The sequence below is a fragment of the Sminthopsis crassicaudata genome, chromosome 3, assembly GCF_048593235.1.
Source record: "Sminthopsis crassicaudata isolate SCR6 chromosome 3, ASM4859323v1, whole genome shotgun sequence".
Classification (NCBI taxonomy): domain Eukaryota; kingdom Metazoa; phylum Chordata; class Mammalia; order Dasyuromorphia; family Dasyuridae; genus Sminthopsis; species Sminthopsis crassicaudata.
In genome coordinates, this window is record NC_133619.1 from 54,249,561 (window position 1) to 54,269,151 (window position 19,591).

The following is a 19,591-nucleotide window of genomic DNA, read 5'->3' on the forward strand; positions in this document are numbered from 1 at the left end:
TTTATCATTTGTATTCCTATTAAGTCGAGATATTCCCTTACTTAAGATTCTCTACAGAATGATACAGGCCCAGCGGACATATTTCTTAAGACTAGCACATACTACTTAAGAACCTTATCTTCTCTTTTTTTCAGGGCCAACCTGGACATCTAGGGCCCCAGGGTCCCATTGGAGATTTAGGATCTCCTGGGCCCATTGGGTTACCAGGAGAGAAAGGAATGAAAGGAGACAGTGGATTTCCTGGACCAGTGGGAAATCAAGGAGATAAGGTTAGACTTTTTTTTTTTTTGTAAATTAAAGATATAATATTTGCTACTGGTCATCTAAAGGGCATTTTAAATATTTGCAAAAGCATTGTAAACTTTATATCAGAATAAAAATCCAAGTAAATAGTACAAATAATATGTGGGTTAAATAAAAAACCACATATTATTGTTCTTATTAAATTAAATCACTTCTAATCATGGAGTATCTTTTATGTTGATTGTGCTTTCTGATATTTTTAGGGCCCAACAGGAGTACCTGGTTTCCCGGGTTTGGATGGCATACCCGTAAGTAGCCCTTGAAAAATTCTCATAAAAAGGAACTCATTTAAGCCATACTTGTACATTTGAATCAAACCTGAAGCAATGTCTTGCTTATCCTCATATCCACATGTGCAGGAGAAATATAATTAATGACTTAGAAATTTTGTCCATCCCACTGAATAAGGAAATGTGATAACTGGGAGAATAAAAATGATGCTTTTGGATCCCAAGGTTTTCAAACAAGTTAAATGATGTTTCCAAAGTAAGAAATTGGTGTGCCACTTGATGTTGTACCAGGTGCCATATCAAAAACTGTGACTCTGTACTTAAAGTTATGATTTGATAATGATATCTAATAAGGAAGAGAGATTTCTTGAACAATTGACAATCTCCTATTTGGGTATCCAGCCACTTAAACTATTATGTTCAACCAAATGCTAATAATATATTTGAAATTTCTAAAAGTACCCTATACAAATGAATTAATTTTTTCCCTCAGGGGTATCCAGGACCTCCAGGATCAAGAGGCAAACCTGGCATTGATGGCCGCAATGGTTCAAGAGGAGACCCAGGGTTTCCAGGAGAGAGAGGAGCACCAGGACCAGAAGGTCCAGCTGTAAGACATTACTTGCATATGAGATTAGAAATAAGTGTATCTTTTAAGAGCAAGCCTTATAGGTTTAGCAGACAGATGTATATTCAAGTCTGTAACTTAAAAGCTCTGCAACTTGAAAGTTCTTTCCTTATATTGTATGTAGATTTTAAGGAATCCCGAAGTGAAAAGTTATTAATAAATCAAGAGTGATTATATGTGTATATGCATGCATGTATATGAGTGTGTATACATACATACATATATGTGTGTGTGTGTGTGTGTGTCTATCTATCTATCATCTATCTACCCATCCCTCCATCATTGGGAATGACTAAAGTCTTTGTTATGTGTATAAGTGGGAGCTGAAGGTTGCCAAATATTTTCATAATGGAATCTTCCTACTTCAAATAAAATTTTTAAACTTAAAGAAAATATACTTGGGCTCAATTACATCTCCTGAAACATGAATAATGTGAATGTTATGCACTTGCTCTAGTATTGCTGCAGCTGTACACATATCCTTTGTTAAGAGAATGTAGTATAGTACAAAGAGAATTGATTTTGGCATTATTGGATCAAAAAGGTATTATTGTTCTTAGTTGCTGAGTTAAGTGATCTCTTTTTACAAATGAGAAAACTGAGGTGGACTTGCCCAGGATAACACAGCTAGGTCTTCCTGACTCCAGGCCCCTTGCTTCTGTCCACTACTCCACACATTGAAATTCTGGCCCTGCTTCTGCTTACCTTCTGACTAAAGTATGTGACCTTAGACCAGTCCTGCTATCTCTCTGGCTCCCAGTTTTGTGATTTGTATAATGGGAGGAATGGAATAAATAATTTCTCTGATCTCTTCCAGCTTTAGCATCCTGTGATCCCTGTGCATTTATGTGACATGTCACTGACCTCAAACCCTTTCAGGCAGTGGGATATGTTTCACTGCTCTAACCTGCACGTACACATGTGTCACTGAATAAATAATTCCTCATAATGATGAAAGAGTCCTTTATCCCCTCTAATGGATATAAAAATTTCCATGTTGAAAACTACCAAAGTAAACAAAACCCCAAGTTGTGAGTCACTTAGTTGCTGGAACAGGCATCCTAAGCATGCAACAAAAAACTTCCTTTTCATTGAGTTCACAAAGAGTCATTGAACTAGATCATTATCAGTAAAATTGAAGATCCCAGTTTTTCATGAACTTATTCTTCCCCAAACATCTGGAGCTTAAACCAGGGGCTTACCCTTTGCTATCTCATCTTAGTGCTAAGGAGGCCCACCCAGGAATACACTCATTTTTCTGACCTTTCTTTCTTTTTTCTCCTTTTTTATAAAGTCTAGAGGCACTTCGGCCTTGTAATCTGATTTCTTGTGATTTTTTGTCTCTCTCTGATTAATTACCATAGCTCAAGTTGTTTTTAGTAAGCTATACAAAGGTATGTCTGACTTCTGATTTTGTCCCTGGCCTTCAATGGAGCCAAAACAGACACAGAATTCAAATGTAGCTTTCAGAATTAAAGCTGTTTTTTTAAGTTTCCAGAGCAAGACTTAGCATTCATACTTTTATTGCCAAATTTCTCAATCTTCCTAATCACTTTCTGCATATACTATAGATATAGACCTTGAAAGCGCCTGGGAGGCCATTTAGTCCAATATCTCATTTGACAGAAACGAAAGCCCAGGTCATAGAGTAATAGTAAGCATCAGAGGAGTAAAATTTACCATTCAGTCCTTTGACTCTTATATACACAGAGTAAAATCATATACAGTTAGGTGGCCCAAGGAATAGAATACTGAGTTTGGAATGAGGAAGAACTGAATTTGAATCCTACTCTCATTAATTAATATCTAGGTGACCCTGCACAAATCTTCTAATACTTTGGGATCTAAGTTTCCTCATCTGTAGAATGAGTTTCTCTATCTCTATTGGGGGTTGGACTCAGAGTCTTTGAAACCCTTTCCAGCTCTAATTTATTCCTATTTTCTAAAATCAGTAATTTTTAAAAAATCCATCCCTGGCATGTTATTGCATGATCAGTGAAAGAGAGATTCCTCCTGCTTGTATATTGAGAAATAAATGCAATTCAGTTTACTTAAAATTAATTTATAGTTATCAATACCATAATTTATTTTTTCTTCTCTACTAATAATTCTTAGGAGTTAATTCAAATTTCTGATGGATACCAAATATGTGTTTCAGAAGCACTGGATAAATTATAGTTAAAACTAATAACATAATGGAGGGAATAAAAGAATCAATAAGATATTGTATTTGAAATTTTTAGTCAGACATTCACAATTAACAGTGACTGGGCAGCTTGATGGCACAGTGGATAGAGTGTTGGGCTTGCAATCAGTAAGAACTCAGTTTCTGGAGCTCAAATCCAGCCTCAGACACTTTCTAACTGTGTGACCTTAGACACCTCATCTGTAAAGTGATCTTAAGAAGGAAATGAGAAACCATTCCAATATCTTTGCCAAGAAAATACCAAATGAGTCAAAGTCATGACTGAAATGATTCAACAACAAAATAACAACGAGCACAAATTATAATATACTTAATGATTTTGTACTTTTCCCCCTAAACAAATGTTTGATTTTCAGGGTCTGCAGGGGCCAGCAGGAGAAAAAGGGAATTCAGTGTATATTTCAGGTGCTATTAAAGGCCTCCCGGTGAGTATTCCAGGAGTTGTTGAACTATCAAAAGTGGTAATGTGTATGATTAATCCTAATTGTTTAATGAAATCATTATAACTTTCTGTACTTTGATGATTTAAACCATCATGTTCTAAGGAGATCAGAAATGCTAAGTAGGGACAAAACCAAGTGGTTGTATTTGTTGTTAACACATGCCCTTGCAGGAAGAGATATAGAATTTTTCATAATTTAAAGATATACTCCTATACTTGTAGGAACAAGAATATTGCTCTAAAGTAACTACCAAAACAGTGACTATTAATTATTATGACTCATGTGCTATTTTTAAAATTTTTGCTTTTTTTTGCTGTCAAATAATATATATCTGAAAGTAGGTAAATGCAAGCAATAATTTAATTAGCAAGAAACTATGGTGACTTTTTTCACCCCAGAACTGCACATAAGATTATTAAAGGCTCAAAGGACAATAGGAAATGGAATTCCAGCAAAGGTAGAAGCAGTACAGGACTTCGTCCCACTATAACCAGAGATTGGCCAGAGACATGGAAAGCTTTGTGTACAAAGGCAGCAAGCATGGAGAGCTTCCCTGAGACATGAACAGAAGAAAACAGAAGAAAATTCAGGAATCATCCTGGACAAGAAGGGCAGTTTTCAAAGTAAAATGTAGAATTTATTACATACATTTAAAAAAGAAATGGTATGAGATGAGGTTTCACAGTTTCACAGAAAATCTTCTTTTGAGTTATGGAAATGGTCTTATTGGTGTTTAAGTTTAGAAAACAATTAAAAGCAAGTTAAGTTTGATGTGTACGTATTAGCTATATGCAAGATGCTGTTCTTAAATTGGTAAGAATGGAAAGCATTTGCCCTTAAAAAATGTCAAGAACGTCAACATTAAGCTAATATTAACAATAAAAATAAAGTAGCCTAGAGTTCTTAGCATGCAGTGATCCTACAAAAAGCATACTCAATCAATCAACAAATTTCTAACCACTAGTAAGCTCTATTTTATGTGCCAATTATTGTGTTAGTATACTCATACCATCAGTTTTTTTCTTTAATATTTCTTCCAATTAAATGTGAAAATAATTAACATTTCTTTAAAATTTTTTTGAGTTTCAAATTCTACTTCCCCATATTGAGAAGATAAGCAATTTGAAATAGATGATGCATGTGCAGGAATGCAAAACATATTTTCATGTTAGTCATGTTGTAAAAGAAAAGACAAAAAAAACCAAGAAAAATAAAAAAGGATGCTTTAAATTGCTATCAGACTCCATCAGTTTCTCTGGAAATGGACAGCATTTTTCATCATAAGCCTTTAAGAATTGTCTTGAATCATTATATTACTAAGAATACATATGATCAGTTTTATTTATCTTATCAATGAAATGATTTCATGTTACAGGGAGATCGAGGTGATCCAGGACCTCCAGGTTTACCTGTAAGTGTCTCTATGGATTTTATATTTCCAAATCCTTCTTGATCAATGTGTGAAATCTTTATCTCTTTAAGGATTACCTGCTTTTTGAATTTTCCACAGCAAAATTTTAATCCCAGGCTAAATTTGTCTTGACATTCACTTCACCTTGGGCTGGCTTCCTCAAGAGCATTTGACATTTGGCTTGGTGAATTCAAGATAATTTTAACCTACTTTAAATATAAAGTAAAACTTCTGGACAAATTAAAAAAACACTATGTAACCCCACAACATTGTGAATCCTGGTAAAAAATAATTTTGGTTATCTTATTTTGAATTATTCAAACATTGCTACCAAGGATCGTCTGATGTGTCATTTCTATATCCACCTTCACTTCCTGAAATATTGCAACCTCACAGTCACCTCTATTTATAAGTGATTATTGAGGTTGAAAGAAGGGACAGGTTGCCCTTCTAATGATCCACTTCTGATATGGCTTTTTAAGCAAGACTACTTTCTCAGATGTATATAAATCTTTTACCAGGCATGGAAGGATGACTTGATTTTTGTCATTGATCATCCAGAAGAAATACCTTTTGTGTGCATATAAGCAAGAAGATAACTTAGCGTGTCCTTAAAATAAATACTAAATCATATCTGCAAAGAAAGAATGATTATATTTTAGACCATTAAATCATCTGAAGTGTGCAAATTGCCCAGAACAAATAGTCCCTTTTCCTTGCCTTTCCCAGACTGAGAGTCAGTAGGAGAAACTGGGAAAAGAAAGTGGGAAATTGGAGGGAAAAATAGGATTCAAGAGACCTGGTTTTGAGTTTCAGCTTTGCCATTTTATTACCTATCTGACTGTAGGCAAGTCATTTAATTTTTCTGTGCCTCTGCTTCTTCCTTTATAAAATGAGGGGATTGGATTTGATTAGAGTTTCTTAAACTTTCCCCATTCACGACCCCTTTGCTCCTGAAAAATTTTTTTTGTGACCTGGGGCATAATGGTATATATATATATATATATATATACATATACATATAATAAAACAGATATTATGCAAATCAAACACTGATAATAAATTATAATTTTGTGACTCTCATAGTCATTTATCAGACCCCATAGGGGATCACGACCAACAGTTTAAGAAGCTGGGGGCTAGATAGCTTATTAAAGTTCTTTCATATGATGCTAACATGAACTTTTATTTCAATGTGCTAGTACTTATCATTTATGAGAAGAAGTGTGGAATAATTAGCCTTGGGTCTAGTGTTCTAGTTCACTCTCTGATGCATAAGGGCTGGATGACTCTTGGTAAGTCAAGGCAATGTGTAAAATCAGTCTCAGTGTTATGGATCTGAAGTGTCAAACATGTGACCCATAGGTTCTATTTGGCTCCCAGCATTCCTGAGCAAGGCACAAACTAGATTAAAATATAATTGGGAAATATTTAACAAAAATAAATAAAAATACAGTAAAATATCAATAATGTTAATATATAATTTTCTAAATCAGCATGTGTCCACAGGAATCCTTATGGTTTAATGATCCCATGTCTATTTGAGTTTGATATCACTGTTTTAGGCAGTTCTCTCCAAGAGCTCCCAACACTAATGAAAAATAGGTCTAGTTCCTATTCTTATTTCATATATCTATATTTATATCTATGTATATAAATATACATGCATAATTATGCATGTATATGTACACATATGCATATATACATATGTGTATATGTTATTTACATCTATATCATATATAAAACATATTCCTATACGTGTATGTGTGTGTATAAAATATGTTTATGTAAATATTAGGGTACAGAAAATAATCTATATAGAAATGGACCAGGTCCCCACAGTCAAATTCAAAGTTGTACATTTATTTATCTATAATTAATACATTTTTAAATACATGAAATAATGTAAAGAGTCAGCATAGTATATACTGAGGTATTTGAATTGATTCAAGTCTTGCTTCTCATACATTCTAACTATGTGACATGGACACATATTCTCTATACTCTCAGGGTTATATATAATTCTTTAATATAATGTATTATGGATGAGGAAGATCTCTATATCAATAAAATCACAAGTATAACCCTCCAGAGGAGAAAAGTATGAGAGGAAAAAGAACCAAGTAAATATTATTCTTTTTTAAAAAATGTATTAAACATATAAGAATTAAATACGTGGAATTATGTAAATGTTATTCAGAAGTTGGTTTTAAATAAGTGACCTCATATTGCTTTAATTATTTTTAAAATTTCCAATTATAGAGACTTATAATGTAACCAATGAGGACATTTCTGGATAGAGGACCACTGTACCAGAATTTACTAAACCCTGAGCGGGTACATTTCTGACACATATCCTGAGGTTTAGTGAGTTTGGAAGCCAGTAGAATTTCACACTGTTATTGTAGGGTTGTTTCTGATAGAAAATGAAGCCAATAAGGGTTTTTTTTTTTTAAGATATAAAAGGTATTTTTAAACTGCTAGGATTACATTCAGACTTTGTGATAAAACAGAGATTTGAATAAACAAAAGGCTTTTTTTTTCTATGAATAGGGACCTCGAGGGGCAAATGGATCAATGGGTCAAATAGGATTTCCAGGGATACCAGGTTCTAGAGTAAGTGTCATATTAATGGTAAAGTTCTTTCTTTTTTCTCCCCAAAATGCAATTTGTTTCTTTGTCAAAATCTGTACCATAGCACTTAACTGTAATTTCAACTCTAGTCAGATATTATGTCTAGTTGAAAATAAAAAAATAAAAATAAATAGCCAATCAGTAAAATTAAAAAGCCAGTATGTGATAATGGAAGAATAATCTTAAAACATATAGGCTTAAGTACTGCCTGTCTCCATTACTTATGGGGCACATGATCAAGGACCAGTGGCTATTTTACTGGGAGCCTCAATTTTCTCATTTGTCACTGGGAGCAATGCTATTTGCACTAAGAGTTGATGTTTAAAAGAAATATTTTTTATTTTAAATATAATATAAATGTGACATTGCTGCACTATAATTATTATTGTTATTATTAACAACAACAACACTATACTGTTGGGTTTAGAAGGCACTGAGTGAAATTGTCATCCAATCAATACAATTGAAAAACCATATTTTTCTGGTAGTCATGAATATTATCTTCACATATCAGAAATAACAAATTTATATTTTTACATTATTGAATTGAAATTATGGATGTTTAAGTCACCAGATGGGGAGACCAAATAGAATGCCTCAGAGTTATAGATGAGCTGATTTCTTTTCTTTTTGTGGTTGTCTTTTTAGGGACCTCCAGGCTACCCTGGGAGGCCAGGTGATCAGGTAAGAATATATGTTAAAGAATTTCTGAATAGAGCAAAAATTCATAGGTATAACTAATTATTCATGTTATTTTAGGCCTTTTGGATTTTTCCTTGCTAGTGGGCATCTCAAAAAATTTTAAATAAACTCTAATGAGCTAGATGATTAGGTACAAAATTTTCATTAAAATTTTTATGAAAATGTTAACTTCATTCTTTTTTTTCTCGTAGGGTAATCCAGGTGTTGGAGTAAAAGGCCAAATTGGAGATCCGGTAAGAAAAGTCTGCATTCAGGAGCCACCTGGGGAACAACCATTTATGCCTTGTTAAGGACCTTAGTTAACAAGGTTAAGGTCTCCCAGTGTATCCAGGGCCATCTCAAGTCGTCCTGATCTGTTTTGCCTTTGGACCCAGATGGCTCCAGAGGAAAAAATAAGGCTGGTGATTTTGCATAGCCCCCTCTCGTTTAAATTCAATTCACGTTCATGTCATGGCGTGGTCTACTTGAGGTCATGGTGGTCTTCAAAAATGAAGCATAGACAATAATACTGTTCAAGCTAGGTCTAAACATTCTGCTTTCCTTGATTTATAGCGAAGTGGTGCAGTGATTAAAAGCCAAAAATCTCCGGCTCATACTCTGCCTCAGATACACACCAGATGTGTGATCATGGGCAATTTACTTAAATTTACTTTCCCAGATTTAGTTTCCTGAGCAGTATAATGGAGATGCTGATAGCCCTTATCTTCCGGGAATGCATACTTTAAATGTTAGTGATGATGATGTTATACATTCATCTGATCTTTGGCCATAGTGATTAAAATTATTTACAAATAAATTTAAGCTTTAGGTTAATTCTCACACTAAACTTAATAAGGGAATAAATATTATTTGTTAAGATAGATCCTTATCAGGATCTATTACATTTTATTTTAATTTAATTTGTTTTTATATTATAATTTAAAGTTTCAAAAAAACCTTCCATGTTCTTATAGCAACTTGCCAGTTTGCCATGTTGTTTATTATAAATTGATGCACATGCTAATTGGAGGTCATTGGGTCCCATCCATAAAGAAGAGTATAACATGATATTACTGATGGACACTCACTCTGAGACACACACTCCTTCTGACAAAGGTTTGAAGCACGTTGGTTAGGCAGCAAGTTTATGGAACAACATTCAAGATTCTTCAGCTGCATAATGGGGATGGTAGAGTTGGGAGGGACCTTCATGAAACAGCCTTCAACCCATCTTTCCCAGCAAGCAGCAAGGAAAACTGTCTGCAAGTTAACCCAGCGAGACCAGTGTCATCTTTCCATATCTAAAAATGTTAACTTCACGGGGAGAAGGGGCAGTGTTGTTATTTAAAATTCATTTTAACTTTTTTTTTTCTGTTGTGCTAATTATGGTTGTGTAAACCTTTGGTTTTCTCAGTTACTAGGTAGAAGGAGGGAAAAATGAGGAAATGTGGAATATTTGTAATACTATTAGCACTAGGCTTTATATAGAATATACACAAGAAAATATATATAAAATCTGCATAGATTCTGTATACAGAATATATACAATGATGCTTTCAAAGAAGAATGAAAGTACTAAATCTTCTATAAATGTAAAGGAAAATTGCAGCTCCTTGGGGGAGATTTTGTATACCTTGTATAAAGGAGGCTGAGACTGACAGTTCTCTTCAGCTCAGGAGTTCTGAGCTACATGAGGGTGGACTAAGCCAATCATGTGTCTGTGTTATGCTCAGCACCAAAATGGTGAGCCCTGATGAACTGGAACAGGTTATAAACAGGAGAGTTCCATTATTGATTAGGATCCTGCACTTAGAGCCTGGGGAAGCCTAAGTTAGAGAGAAAAAGAGGAGGGTTGGAAAAAATGGAGGGAGAGAGACAGAGACAGAGAGAGAAAGAGAAGAAAAGAGAAGAAGAAAGAGAGGGGAGGGAGGAGGAAGAGGAAGGGATACAGACATAGAGGCAGAGACAGATAGAGACACACACAGATATGGCTAAGCAACATAAAACTTTTAGTTAGCACTACTGGAAAGCCATCTCCAAATGCATGTCACTATATGTAAGAAATGGCTTTATAATCATCTTAAAGCTATGGCTAAAAGATACCCTATTTTTTTTTTGTTCCTACTCAGTATAGTTAACAGAGTTTAAAGAATATTATTGAAAATTGTATTTTAATTTGCCTTGATACTTATTTCCAGTTAATTCCATGAACTACAATGTTGTCCCATGATTTATAGATTAATCCAATCTTCCATCTCTGGATAATTCAATATTCTTATTGTCTTGGTATCATTTGACTTTTATAGGGTGAAGTTGGTCTTCAAGGTTTTCCAGGACCAACCTTACTGATTGAACCTCCTGGTTCATGTCTCATTAAAGGAGAAAAGGTATGTTACATCGAAACCTAGAGTTCCTTTACTAGTTATAGCATTGAAATAAATGGGAATGTGATATTATAATAGCTCTTCCATAATGACTTATTCACATTAATAGTTTCTCCAGTTCATGGGACTATGAATAATAATCTCAGTTAAAGTGTTCTGTCCACATTTTGTGATTATATGAAAAAACCCCAGCAAAATTCATCCTTGGATTTATTTGTTGCAGCTTTATTTTCAAAATGTGTTGCTGTTTTAAAGCACCCTATAAAATTATATTCTTTTCTTCACAAATGGCTACTCCATTTGTAGAGTCTGTATGTCCATCAGCTGCCATATTTAAATAGATCTTGTATTTTCTTCTTGATATTGTTTGATTACAACAGTACCAGTTTTGTTGTTACTACTACTTTTCTAAGTGTCCTGTGCATCTTATATGTGAATCAGAGTCAGAAGTAAAACAAAAAAAAATGGAATGATAAAAGAATAAATAGTTTTTAAGTTCACTTCAGTCCAGTTCATCCCAGATAATGTTTGAGGAATTGGAAATTCATGAAAACAGAGCATTACCTTCCTCCAAGGAGGTTGTATTCTACTTTATCAAATGAGCTGAAATGTAATCTTTAAATATAAGAATAAGTCAGAACTTAACTGTTTTTTTTTAGGGCATGAAAGGAATGCCTGGAGTCATTGGTCCTTCTGGACCATATGGAATCAAGGTAGGTAATCTTTTATTTTTTAATTATTATATAATATTTTTCTTTTACTCCAGTATTTCTTATTCCTTTGCACATTAAGAATTTCAGTAGAATGAGTGCTATAATCACATAAATTTTCCTTTCTTTGATTATTGTCTAAGTCATCTTTGAGATATTGTGTCTCTTTTTCATGTTGCTGAAAATTGTTAACTTCATTTTTATTTTTTGTTATGTATCTCCAAAATGCCACCATGTAAAGGGTGAACCTGGTATTGGACTGAAGGGTGAAAAGGGTACTTCTGGATTCCCAGGACCTCAGGTAAGAATTTTTCAAAATTAATTAAAATATTTTTATTGATTTCATTAAATATTTCCCAATTATATGTAAATTTTTTTCAACATTCATTTAAAAATTTTTAAATTTCCTAATTCTCTCCTTCCTTCTCATCTCTCTCTCCTGCTTGAGAAGGCAAACAATCTGACATTGATTATACATGTGAAGACATACTAAACAAATTTCCATATTAGCCAAGTACAAAAGAAAACACAAAATACCCAAGAAAAATATAGTCTAAAAAAGAATGCTTCAACAGAGTTCATCAGTTTTCTTTCTGGAGACAGATAGCATTTTCATCAATCTTTGGAATCATCTTGGATCATTATTGAGTAGCTAAGTCTTTCACAGTTGATCATTACAATTTTGTTGTTACTCTCTATAATGTACTTCTGGTTCTGCTCACTTCACTTTGCACCAGTTTCTATAGGTCTCTCTAGGCGTTTCCTGAAATACCTTGCTTTTAATTTCTTATTGCACAGTTTTCCATAAAAATCATATATTAAAAATTATTTTGTATTCCTCAATTGATAGGTATACCCTTGATTTCCAGTTCTTTGTCACCACAAAAAAGCTGCTATATATATTTTTGAATTTTGTTATTTTTTTCTAATAGCATAAAATAATTCTTTGGTAGTTTGGCACTGAATAAGTAAATTAACTTAGGTAGAATTGTCTTTTTTGTTATATTGGTTTAGCTTACCCACGAGCAATTAATATTTCCCCAGTTATTTAGATATGCCTTTATTTGTGTGAAAAGTGTTTTGGAATTATGTGCATATAGTCCCTAAGTTTGTTTTGGCAGGTAAACTCCCAAATATTTTATATTGTTTACAGTTTTTTAAGTGTAATTTCTCTTTCTATCTCTTCCTGATGGGTCAGAACAAATTGTTTATCTTTCTAATCTACTATGGAATATTTCTCTTTAACATTTTATAGAAGATTTAAGACTAATTAAAAGAAATGTTTAGGTTGCTCAAAATAGGAAAATTTATGAAATAAGAACAATAGTGCTTTGATTTAAAAAGTTGTAAAATATTCAACATATACTGAAAAATCGATCCCAATGCTAAGCTTAGAAAATAGACAAAGAAGAGTGAATGATTAAAGGAAATGTTGGAGATTATTGGTCATTTCCTGGCCACTTTGGTGCCAACTTAATAATAACTTGGAATTGATACTTTGAGCCTGTTGGATAAAATGAAATGTCAATCTTAGGGGAATAGCTAGAAAAAGGTGAGGCAAAAAGCCAAAAAGATCATCACACCAGTCACTAATTAGCACCTCCATTGATACTGTCAGTACCAAGGCCAAGCTTCAGTTGGCATAGGAAGTGGATTGTCCCTTCACTCTAAATTTAAGAAGGGAACATAATGAGGCTCTGGTGCCATGGTGATTTGCATTGCTCCTACCTAAAGGATGCCAGCCTCTTTCTGGGCAAATTATAAGGCATCTGTTTCCAAGATACTCGAGTGTAATTATTATTAAATTGACAAAAATCAAGTGGAACACACGGTTGGGGTGCTCTGAATAATGGCATCCACTATAAAGGACTGACATTTGGGTGGTTATTGAGAATAGCTTAATTGGAGTTCAACAAAAATGGTATGCAGAAACAGAATCAATTTTATATCTATTTAGTATCTTTCTTTCAAGCTACCTTGGCAAATATCAACACATAAATTAAACATTAATAATCACAATTTTATTGTGAAGTAGGGAAAGATAATTGGTTCACTCACATTTATTTCTTATTCTTTTTTTTTTGATGTGTGTATATGTATGTGTGTGTATGTGTATGTGTCCATGTGTATGCTTGAATCTCCAAGGGTGGCCCTGGTTCCCATGGACTTCCAGGTTTTCCAGGAGTAAAGGTAAACATATTAAGATAGGAAACAATTTCTACAAAATGGAATTCAACATTATTTCCAATGTATAGCTTCATGTCCTCTTACTTGAAGATCAAAATTATGCCATAAATACATGTACATGTAGTTAAGAAAGAGGACATTTTCATGTATGATATGCATACTTTGTTTATAGATACAAATGCAAGAGCTGTCAAGTCAATGGGAACTACAACCTCAAATTGCAGAATGGTACAGCATGCTCATTAAATGGACAGCACATGCTGACATCAAACATAAATTCATTCATTCATTTATTATTTATTTATTTTATTAAAGCTTTTTATTTACAAAACATATGCATGGGTAATTTTTACAACATTGACCTTTGCAAAGCCTGTTCTAAATATCTCCTCCTTCCCTCTCCCCTCTCCCCTAGATAGCAGGTAGTCCAATACAAAACATAAATTTAAACAAATTATCTTGTTATTGAATCAGATTTTATAAAGAAGACCTGTCCATGGTTGTTTTTAGGGAGAACTTGGAGCAAGTGGTGTCCGTGGGCAGCTTGGAGTTTTTGGCACTAAGGTAAGAAACTAAGGATTTCTAATGGGCAGAGACAATTTTCTGATTCCTACAGTGACCTTTGAGTGAATGTGTAAAGAAATATTTCAGAAATATAGCTTTTAAAAGGTAAAATGGATTTCCTTATTTATTAATGTATTTTAAAGAATTTTTTTTGTAATACTTCTGTTAAAGACTGAGAAATAACCCTTTTAAATGGGAAGGGTCAATATGCACATTTCAGATATTTCATGACAATGATTTAATTAAATCTGTGATTTCATTGGCATAGGGAACTATTGAAGAGGGAATTCCCTCTCCCAATGCAGACTGATAACTGTTCTGCAGCTTATAATCTTGGAGGCTTGTCTGGGTCACTGAGATGTTCAATGATTTGCCAATATGTGTCAGAAGCAGGATATGAATTCAGGGCTTCTGACTCTGAGGTAGTCTCCTTGTCCCCTAATCCAGGCAGCCTCACTAGTTATTTTCTTTCTGACTCTCCCTAGCATCTAGCAGAGATCTCAACACATAACAAGTGAAACATACTGTCTAACTGAATGACTGGTTCAATTATCTAATTGAAAATTAAAATGAAGAAGTCATCTTAGAGTTGGAATGGAGTGTTGATATTAATCATTTGGCTTAGAGGAAAGGAGTTCACTTATTCCATGGATGAAGAAACTATGACTTAGAACTCTTAATTAATTTACCTAAGGTCACAAAATTGGTGATAGATAACCCAGAAAAGGCCATATGATTGCTATCAATGCACTTCTTTCAAAGCAAGTTCTCTTCAGTTCTCCCTGAGTAGGCTCAGTTGTAGTGGTTAAGAAAAAAGAAATATGGCAATTGTTAGTATCAGAGAACAATCTATAGCCTGGTCTTCTTACTCAATGAATAAACTATAAGGTTATTGTTAAACATTAATCCTGGATTTTTGGACTATTTTAATCCTGGACTTCTACCACAGCATTAAAAGTTTATTAAATGTTTTACCAAATAGACCTAACAAGCTAAAAGTTCCTAAACCTCTAGGTTTGCAACTCAAAACTTTGAAGGAGTTTTCCTATCAATTAGGGGTACAGTAGGGTAATATAGGAGGTCAACAAGGGCATATAGTAGACTGAGGCTGGACTTGGCTTCAAATTCTGCTTTTGACACATACTAGCTACGTGGCCCTGGGCAAGTCAGAGCCTCCCTGCCCCAAGCAGCTCCCTAAGATTATAAAGTACAGATGAGATATCAGTTTGTATCAGTGAAAGAACTTTCTTCCTTTGGAATTCTCTAAACTGATGCAATCATAGTCCCATTAAAAATCATTTTGGTTATTTCTAAAATTCCACCAGGTTATTTATTTCTCTTACTGTCATATGATCTTTATCTTTTAACTTGAAAGCCCTTGTTGCCCTTCTAAAACATATTTGATGCCTCAAAGCATGAGAAAAATATTAATAATTCTAATAAAAGTGAATGAATGAATGATTTCAGGGAGATCCTGGAGAGCGTGGAAAGCCAGGACCACCAGGTGTTTTGATAACTCCACCTGTTCTTTGCAAAGGTTTGTCTTGCTTTCTGTTACTCTACAAATAATATTGGAGATACTATAAGAGAAGAATCATATGGCTCATTTATACTCGGCTAACTATATGTATATTGCCCTGAGTCTGTAATTATCTATAGAGAGATACAAGTGAGCAATTCTAGTGACCTATCATGGCCTAGACATATAGAAATTATTATATAACTATGAATTATTATTACTTAAATATAATACAAATAATTTGTTACATTTATTAATTATAAACCTCTCTCAAAAAAGTAGCCCTGATTTTATGTTCCACCAAGATAATGACTTCAAGGACAAGTGGCCAAAATAAATATATCTTTTATTGACTATTTCAGTGAGCCTGATGTGAGTACTCCAGGCAATGGTACAGGCCAAAGGCCATAAAACTCCTTCATCATGTATGATTCTTCTCTGTATTTTCCTATAAAGTATCTATATAACAGACTGGAAACCTATTTTTAATAATCTGTGAGTAATAGTGCTACATTTGGAGTGTCCATCTATTAGTGTATAGACAATGATCTACCAATAGATGAAAGTTCTGAGCTTCAAAAATCCAAACTGCTCATTAAAAAAGTGGATTATGAATCTAATTTGAATCTAAGATATTGCATTTTAATCTTGGGAAAGATGACAAAGCAGCACAAATTTCAGAGTGATAAAAATCTTAACTTTGTTTCCTTAGCATGACCTATTTTCCATGTTCTTTAACAGGACCTCCAGGGGACCCAGGATTCCCAGGACACTATGGAGAAAAGGGGTCAGTGGGGTTTCCTGGTCCAGCAGGACCTCCTGGAAGACCAGGGGAAGTCAGAATAGGTAGGAATCCATCCCTTTCCTATAAAAATTTATTTTTTTTTCCAGGAGAGGTTGAATGCACAGAATGCATTTATACCATGATAAGAAATGATCTAAATTTTCTAGGATGAGAATGGACAAACTTTTAAATGCGGTTTTCCAGGTTTTCAGTTAGATGGAAGGAGAGCAGCTCCCAAAGTCACAGCTGAGAAAAGATGTACTGGTCAAGCTTGCCACAGTTATGGTTGGGGTACTCCACCTGACCTTCTATCCCATTGTGCCCCCTAGCTATCTATAGTAAAGACTCTATTTGAAAAGGGAAACACCTCTCTGAAGGTTCATAGTTTAACTTTCTTTGAGCTAACAAATCGTAAGTGATATGTAGCTGAAAATTACCTGAAAAGAAGGCCGAGATACTGAAAAGGAAGAAAATGTTAGGTTTGGAGAGATCAAGATAGAAGAAAGGTCCTCTCAATAAAGAAAGGAGGTTGGGTAACAATTCACAATTTTTTTTTAATAGCCAGTGCTGACACTGCTCAAAACCATGTTAGGGGCCAACTTTGCCATGTTTTCTTTAAATAAGAGACTCCATATCTGTTAAAATGTTGTTACCTTGGTAGTTTGAGCTATTCCATCAAAGGACAAGTCTGAATGAGTAAGAGATTACTGTAGTCAACTATCTGTATCCTACAACTTTATATTCAAGAAGATAAACATTGTATAGATAAGCGGTTTTCAAGTTTTTTGGTCTTAAAACCTTTTACTAAAAAAAATTACTGAGTGTTTTTGTTTAGATGGAGAATATCTTTCTATATTTACTGTTAGAAGTTAAAAATATTAACATTTTAAAATATTCAAAATCAATATTCAACTCACTAATATGTTAACATAAAACATGCTATGAAAAATGACATTTTCCAAAACAAAAAATTAATGAAAAGAATGATATTGTTTTATATATATATATATATATAAAATTTTGTTTTGATATTGTTTATATATATATTTACATAGACTTTTTTTTTCAAATCACTTTTGTGTCTGACTTTGTAGAAGACAGCTGGACTTTTTTTATCTGCTTCTGAATTTAATTTGTTGAGATAAGCTATTTTGGTTGAAGTATATGAAGAAAATTTGGCCTGATATAGGTATGTAGTTGGAAAAGAGAAGAATATTTTAATAGGCATCTAACATCTGAAAATTATTGTGAAAATAGTCATTACTTTATGGACCCCTGGAAAGGGTGTCAAGGTTGCTTGGATCACATTTGAAAAATCACAAGTATGAAATGTTTTGTTCTTATCATATGCTAAGGTGGCAGCATAGTATTTAGTGGAGTAAGACTGCTAAATATGAAATTCCAAGAACTGAGTTAAAAATTGACATGCTTTTTACTACTCTGTGTTCTTAGATAAGTCACTTAAATTATCTTAATTTCAGGGTTTGTTTGCTCATTTATTTAATTGGAAAGAAAAGTTAGAGGGGTTTTTATGACCTTTATGGCCCTTTCAAGCACAGAATCCATACTTCTATAGGATCTTACAAGGCAAGAGATTATTTACAGCAGATTACTCTAAATTATCCAAAAATCTATCTTATTACTCAGAGTCTGAATATTCATTTGAGGGCTCATGATCATGTTTAAAGAATAGACAGGAATAACAAAAAAAATAATCTCAAGCAAACAGTTGTTCAGGAGAGAAATTTCAGATAGTATTCTATTTGCTGAATTTTAGTACTTTTAAGATAACATTATTGATATTTTCTGTAAACTTGATCCTGATATCACATTCAGTTCCTGCTTAGAATTAACCAATAGCTCCTCGTTTTGTGGGTAACAGGGAATACTGGATAATGAAGTTCCAGCTAGACCTTGGGCACTGAGGCTGGGCTGCTCATAACTCAGTTTGCTAAAAGGATTGTCAATGACATAAAAGAAATGGCTCTATAGATTGCTGAAAGAGATTAGAAAGGAGGGAAATCCTTTAAGGATACACAGTACACAGTTTGAAATAAGGTAGCAAAAATGTAAATTAATTCATTTTAATTAAAATTAAATTTAAGATAGAGAGTGGACCTGTGATTTTATTGGTATAGGAAACTCCCAGGTGAGGTAAGGAAACTCCCTTCTACCAATTCAGGTTAGCACTGACTATAGTTTGAGAGATACACACAGCCAGGCTGTCAGACTTGTACCTTCCTGGCTATAAGACCAACTCTTTACAGATGACAGAAAATTCTTAAGTGTAGTTGAATTATGAATTTAGGTGATACTTATTACATTTTCTCCCCAAAACCTTCAAAGGCTCCCTATTATTTAAAGCCTTAGTATGGCATTCGAGGCACTCTACAATCTTTCCCTAATCTATAGTTCCAGCTTTCTCTTCCATTCATCTCTTTCCTTCTAGCTAATATATACCTTATCACTTCCTTCTCCTATCATGTCCCCTAACTGGAATGCCCACCCCACCATTTTTGCCAATTAACATTCTTTCTGCCAAATACAATTCCAATTCTTCTGGATGGGGTAGCCTAATTAGCATATACACCTATAACTATACTCAGGAAGTCCTGAGTTCAAATTTGGCTTTAGACATTTATTAGATTAATGACTCTGGACAAATCTTTTAAACATTCTATTGGAAGTTTCTTCATCTGTAAAAAGAAAATAAGAATAGCATCTGCCTCTCAGGGTGGTTGTGAGGTTAAAATGAGATGTTTGTAAAGTGCTTTGCAAACCCTGAAGTGCTATATAAATACTAGTTATTAATATTGTTGTTGTTGTCTATTGATCTGTTTATTCAGGTATTTACCAATATTATAAAAACTTAAAAAAAGATATTTTAAATGTTTGGCTACTTTCATT

The 19,591-nt window shown here is 33.7% G+C and overlaps 1 protein-coding gene across 5 annotated transcripts in view; it reads left to right on the forward strand.

Annotated features, from left to right (window-relative positions):
* The window catches only part of COL4A4 (collagen type IV alpha 4 chain), a 138,665-nt gene that overhangs the window by 36,020 nt on the left and 83,054 nt on the right, over nt 1–19,591 (forward strand). For 4 of the 5 annotated variants that reach the window (XM_074298563.1, XM_074298564.1, XM_074298565.1 and 1 more), the window contains exons 5-19: nt 135–269; nt 507–551; nt 1,027–1,143; nt 3,724–3,792; nt 5,186–5,221; nt 7,775–7,837; nt 8,504–8,539; nt 8,749–8,790; nt 10,843–10,923; nt 11,580–11,633; nt 11,872–11,931; nt 13,776–13,820; nt 14,328–14,381; nt 15,849–15,918; nt 16,642–16,746. In XM_074298563.1, the coding sequence (XP_074154664.1) occupies nt 135–269; nt 507–551; nt 1,027–1,143; nt 3,724–3,792; nt 5,186–5,221; nt 7,775–7,837; nt 8,504–8,539; nt 8,749–8,790; nt 10,843–10,923; nt 11,580–11,633; nt 11,872–11,931; nt 13,776–13,820; nt 14,328–14,381; nt 15,849–15,918; nt 16,642–16,746 (1,012 nt within the window). Of the gene's footprint in view, nt 1–134; nt 270–506; nt 552–1,026; nt 1,144–3,723; nt 3,793–5,185; nt 5,222–7,774; nt 7,838–8,503; nt 8,540–8,748; nt 8,791–10,842; nt 10,924–11,579; nt 11,634–11,871; nt 11,932–13,775; nt 13,821–14,327; nt 14,382–15,848; nt 15,919–16,641; nt 16,747–19,591 lie in introns of those variants that run through there. The other variant, XM_074298566.1, reaches the window with a different exon arrangement.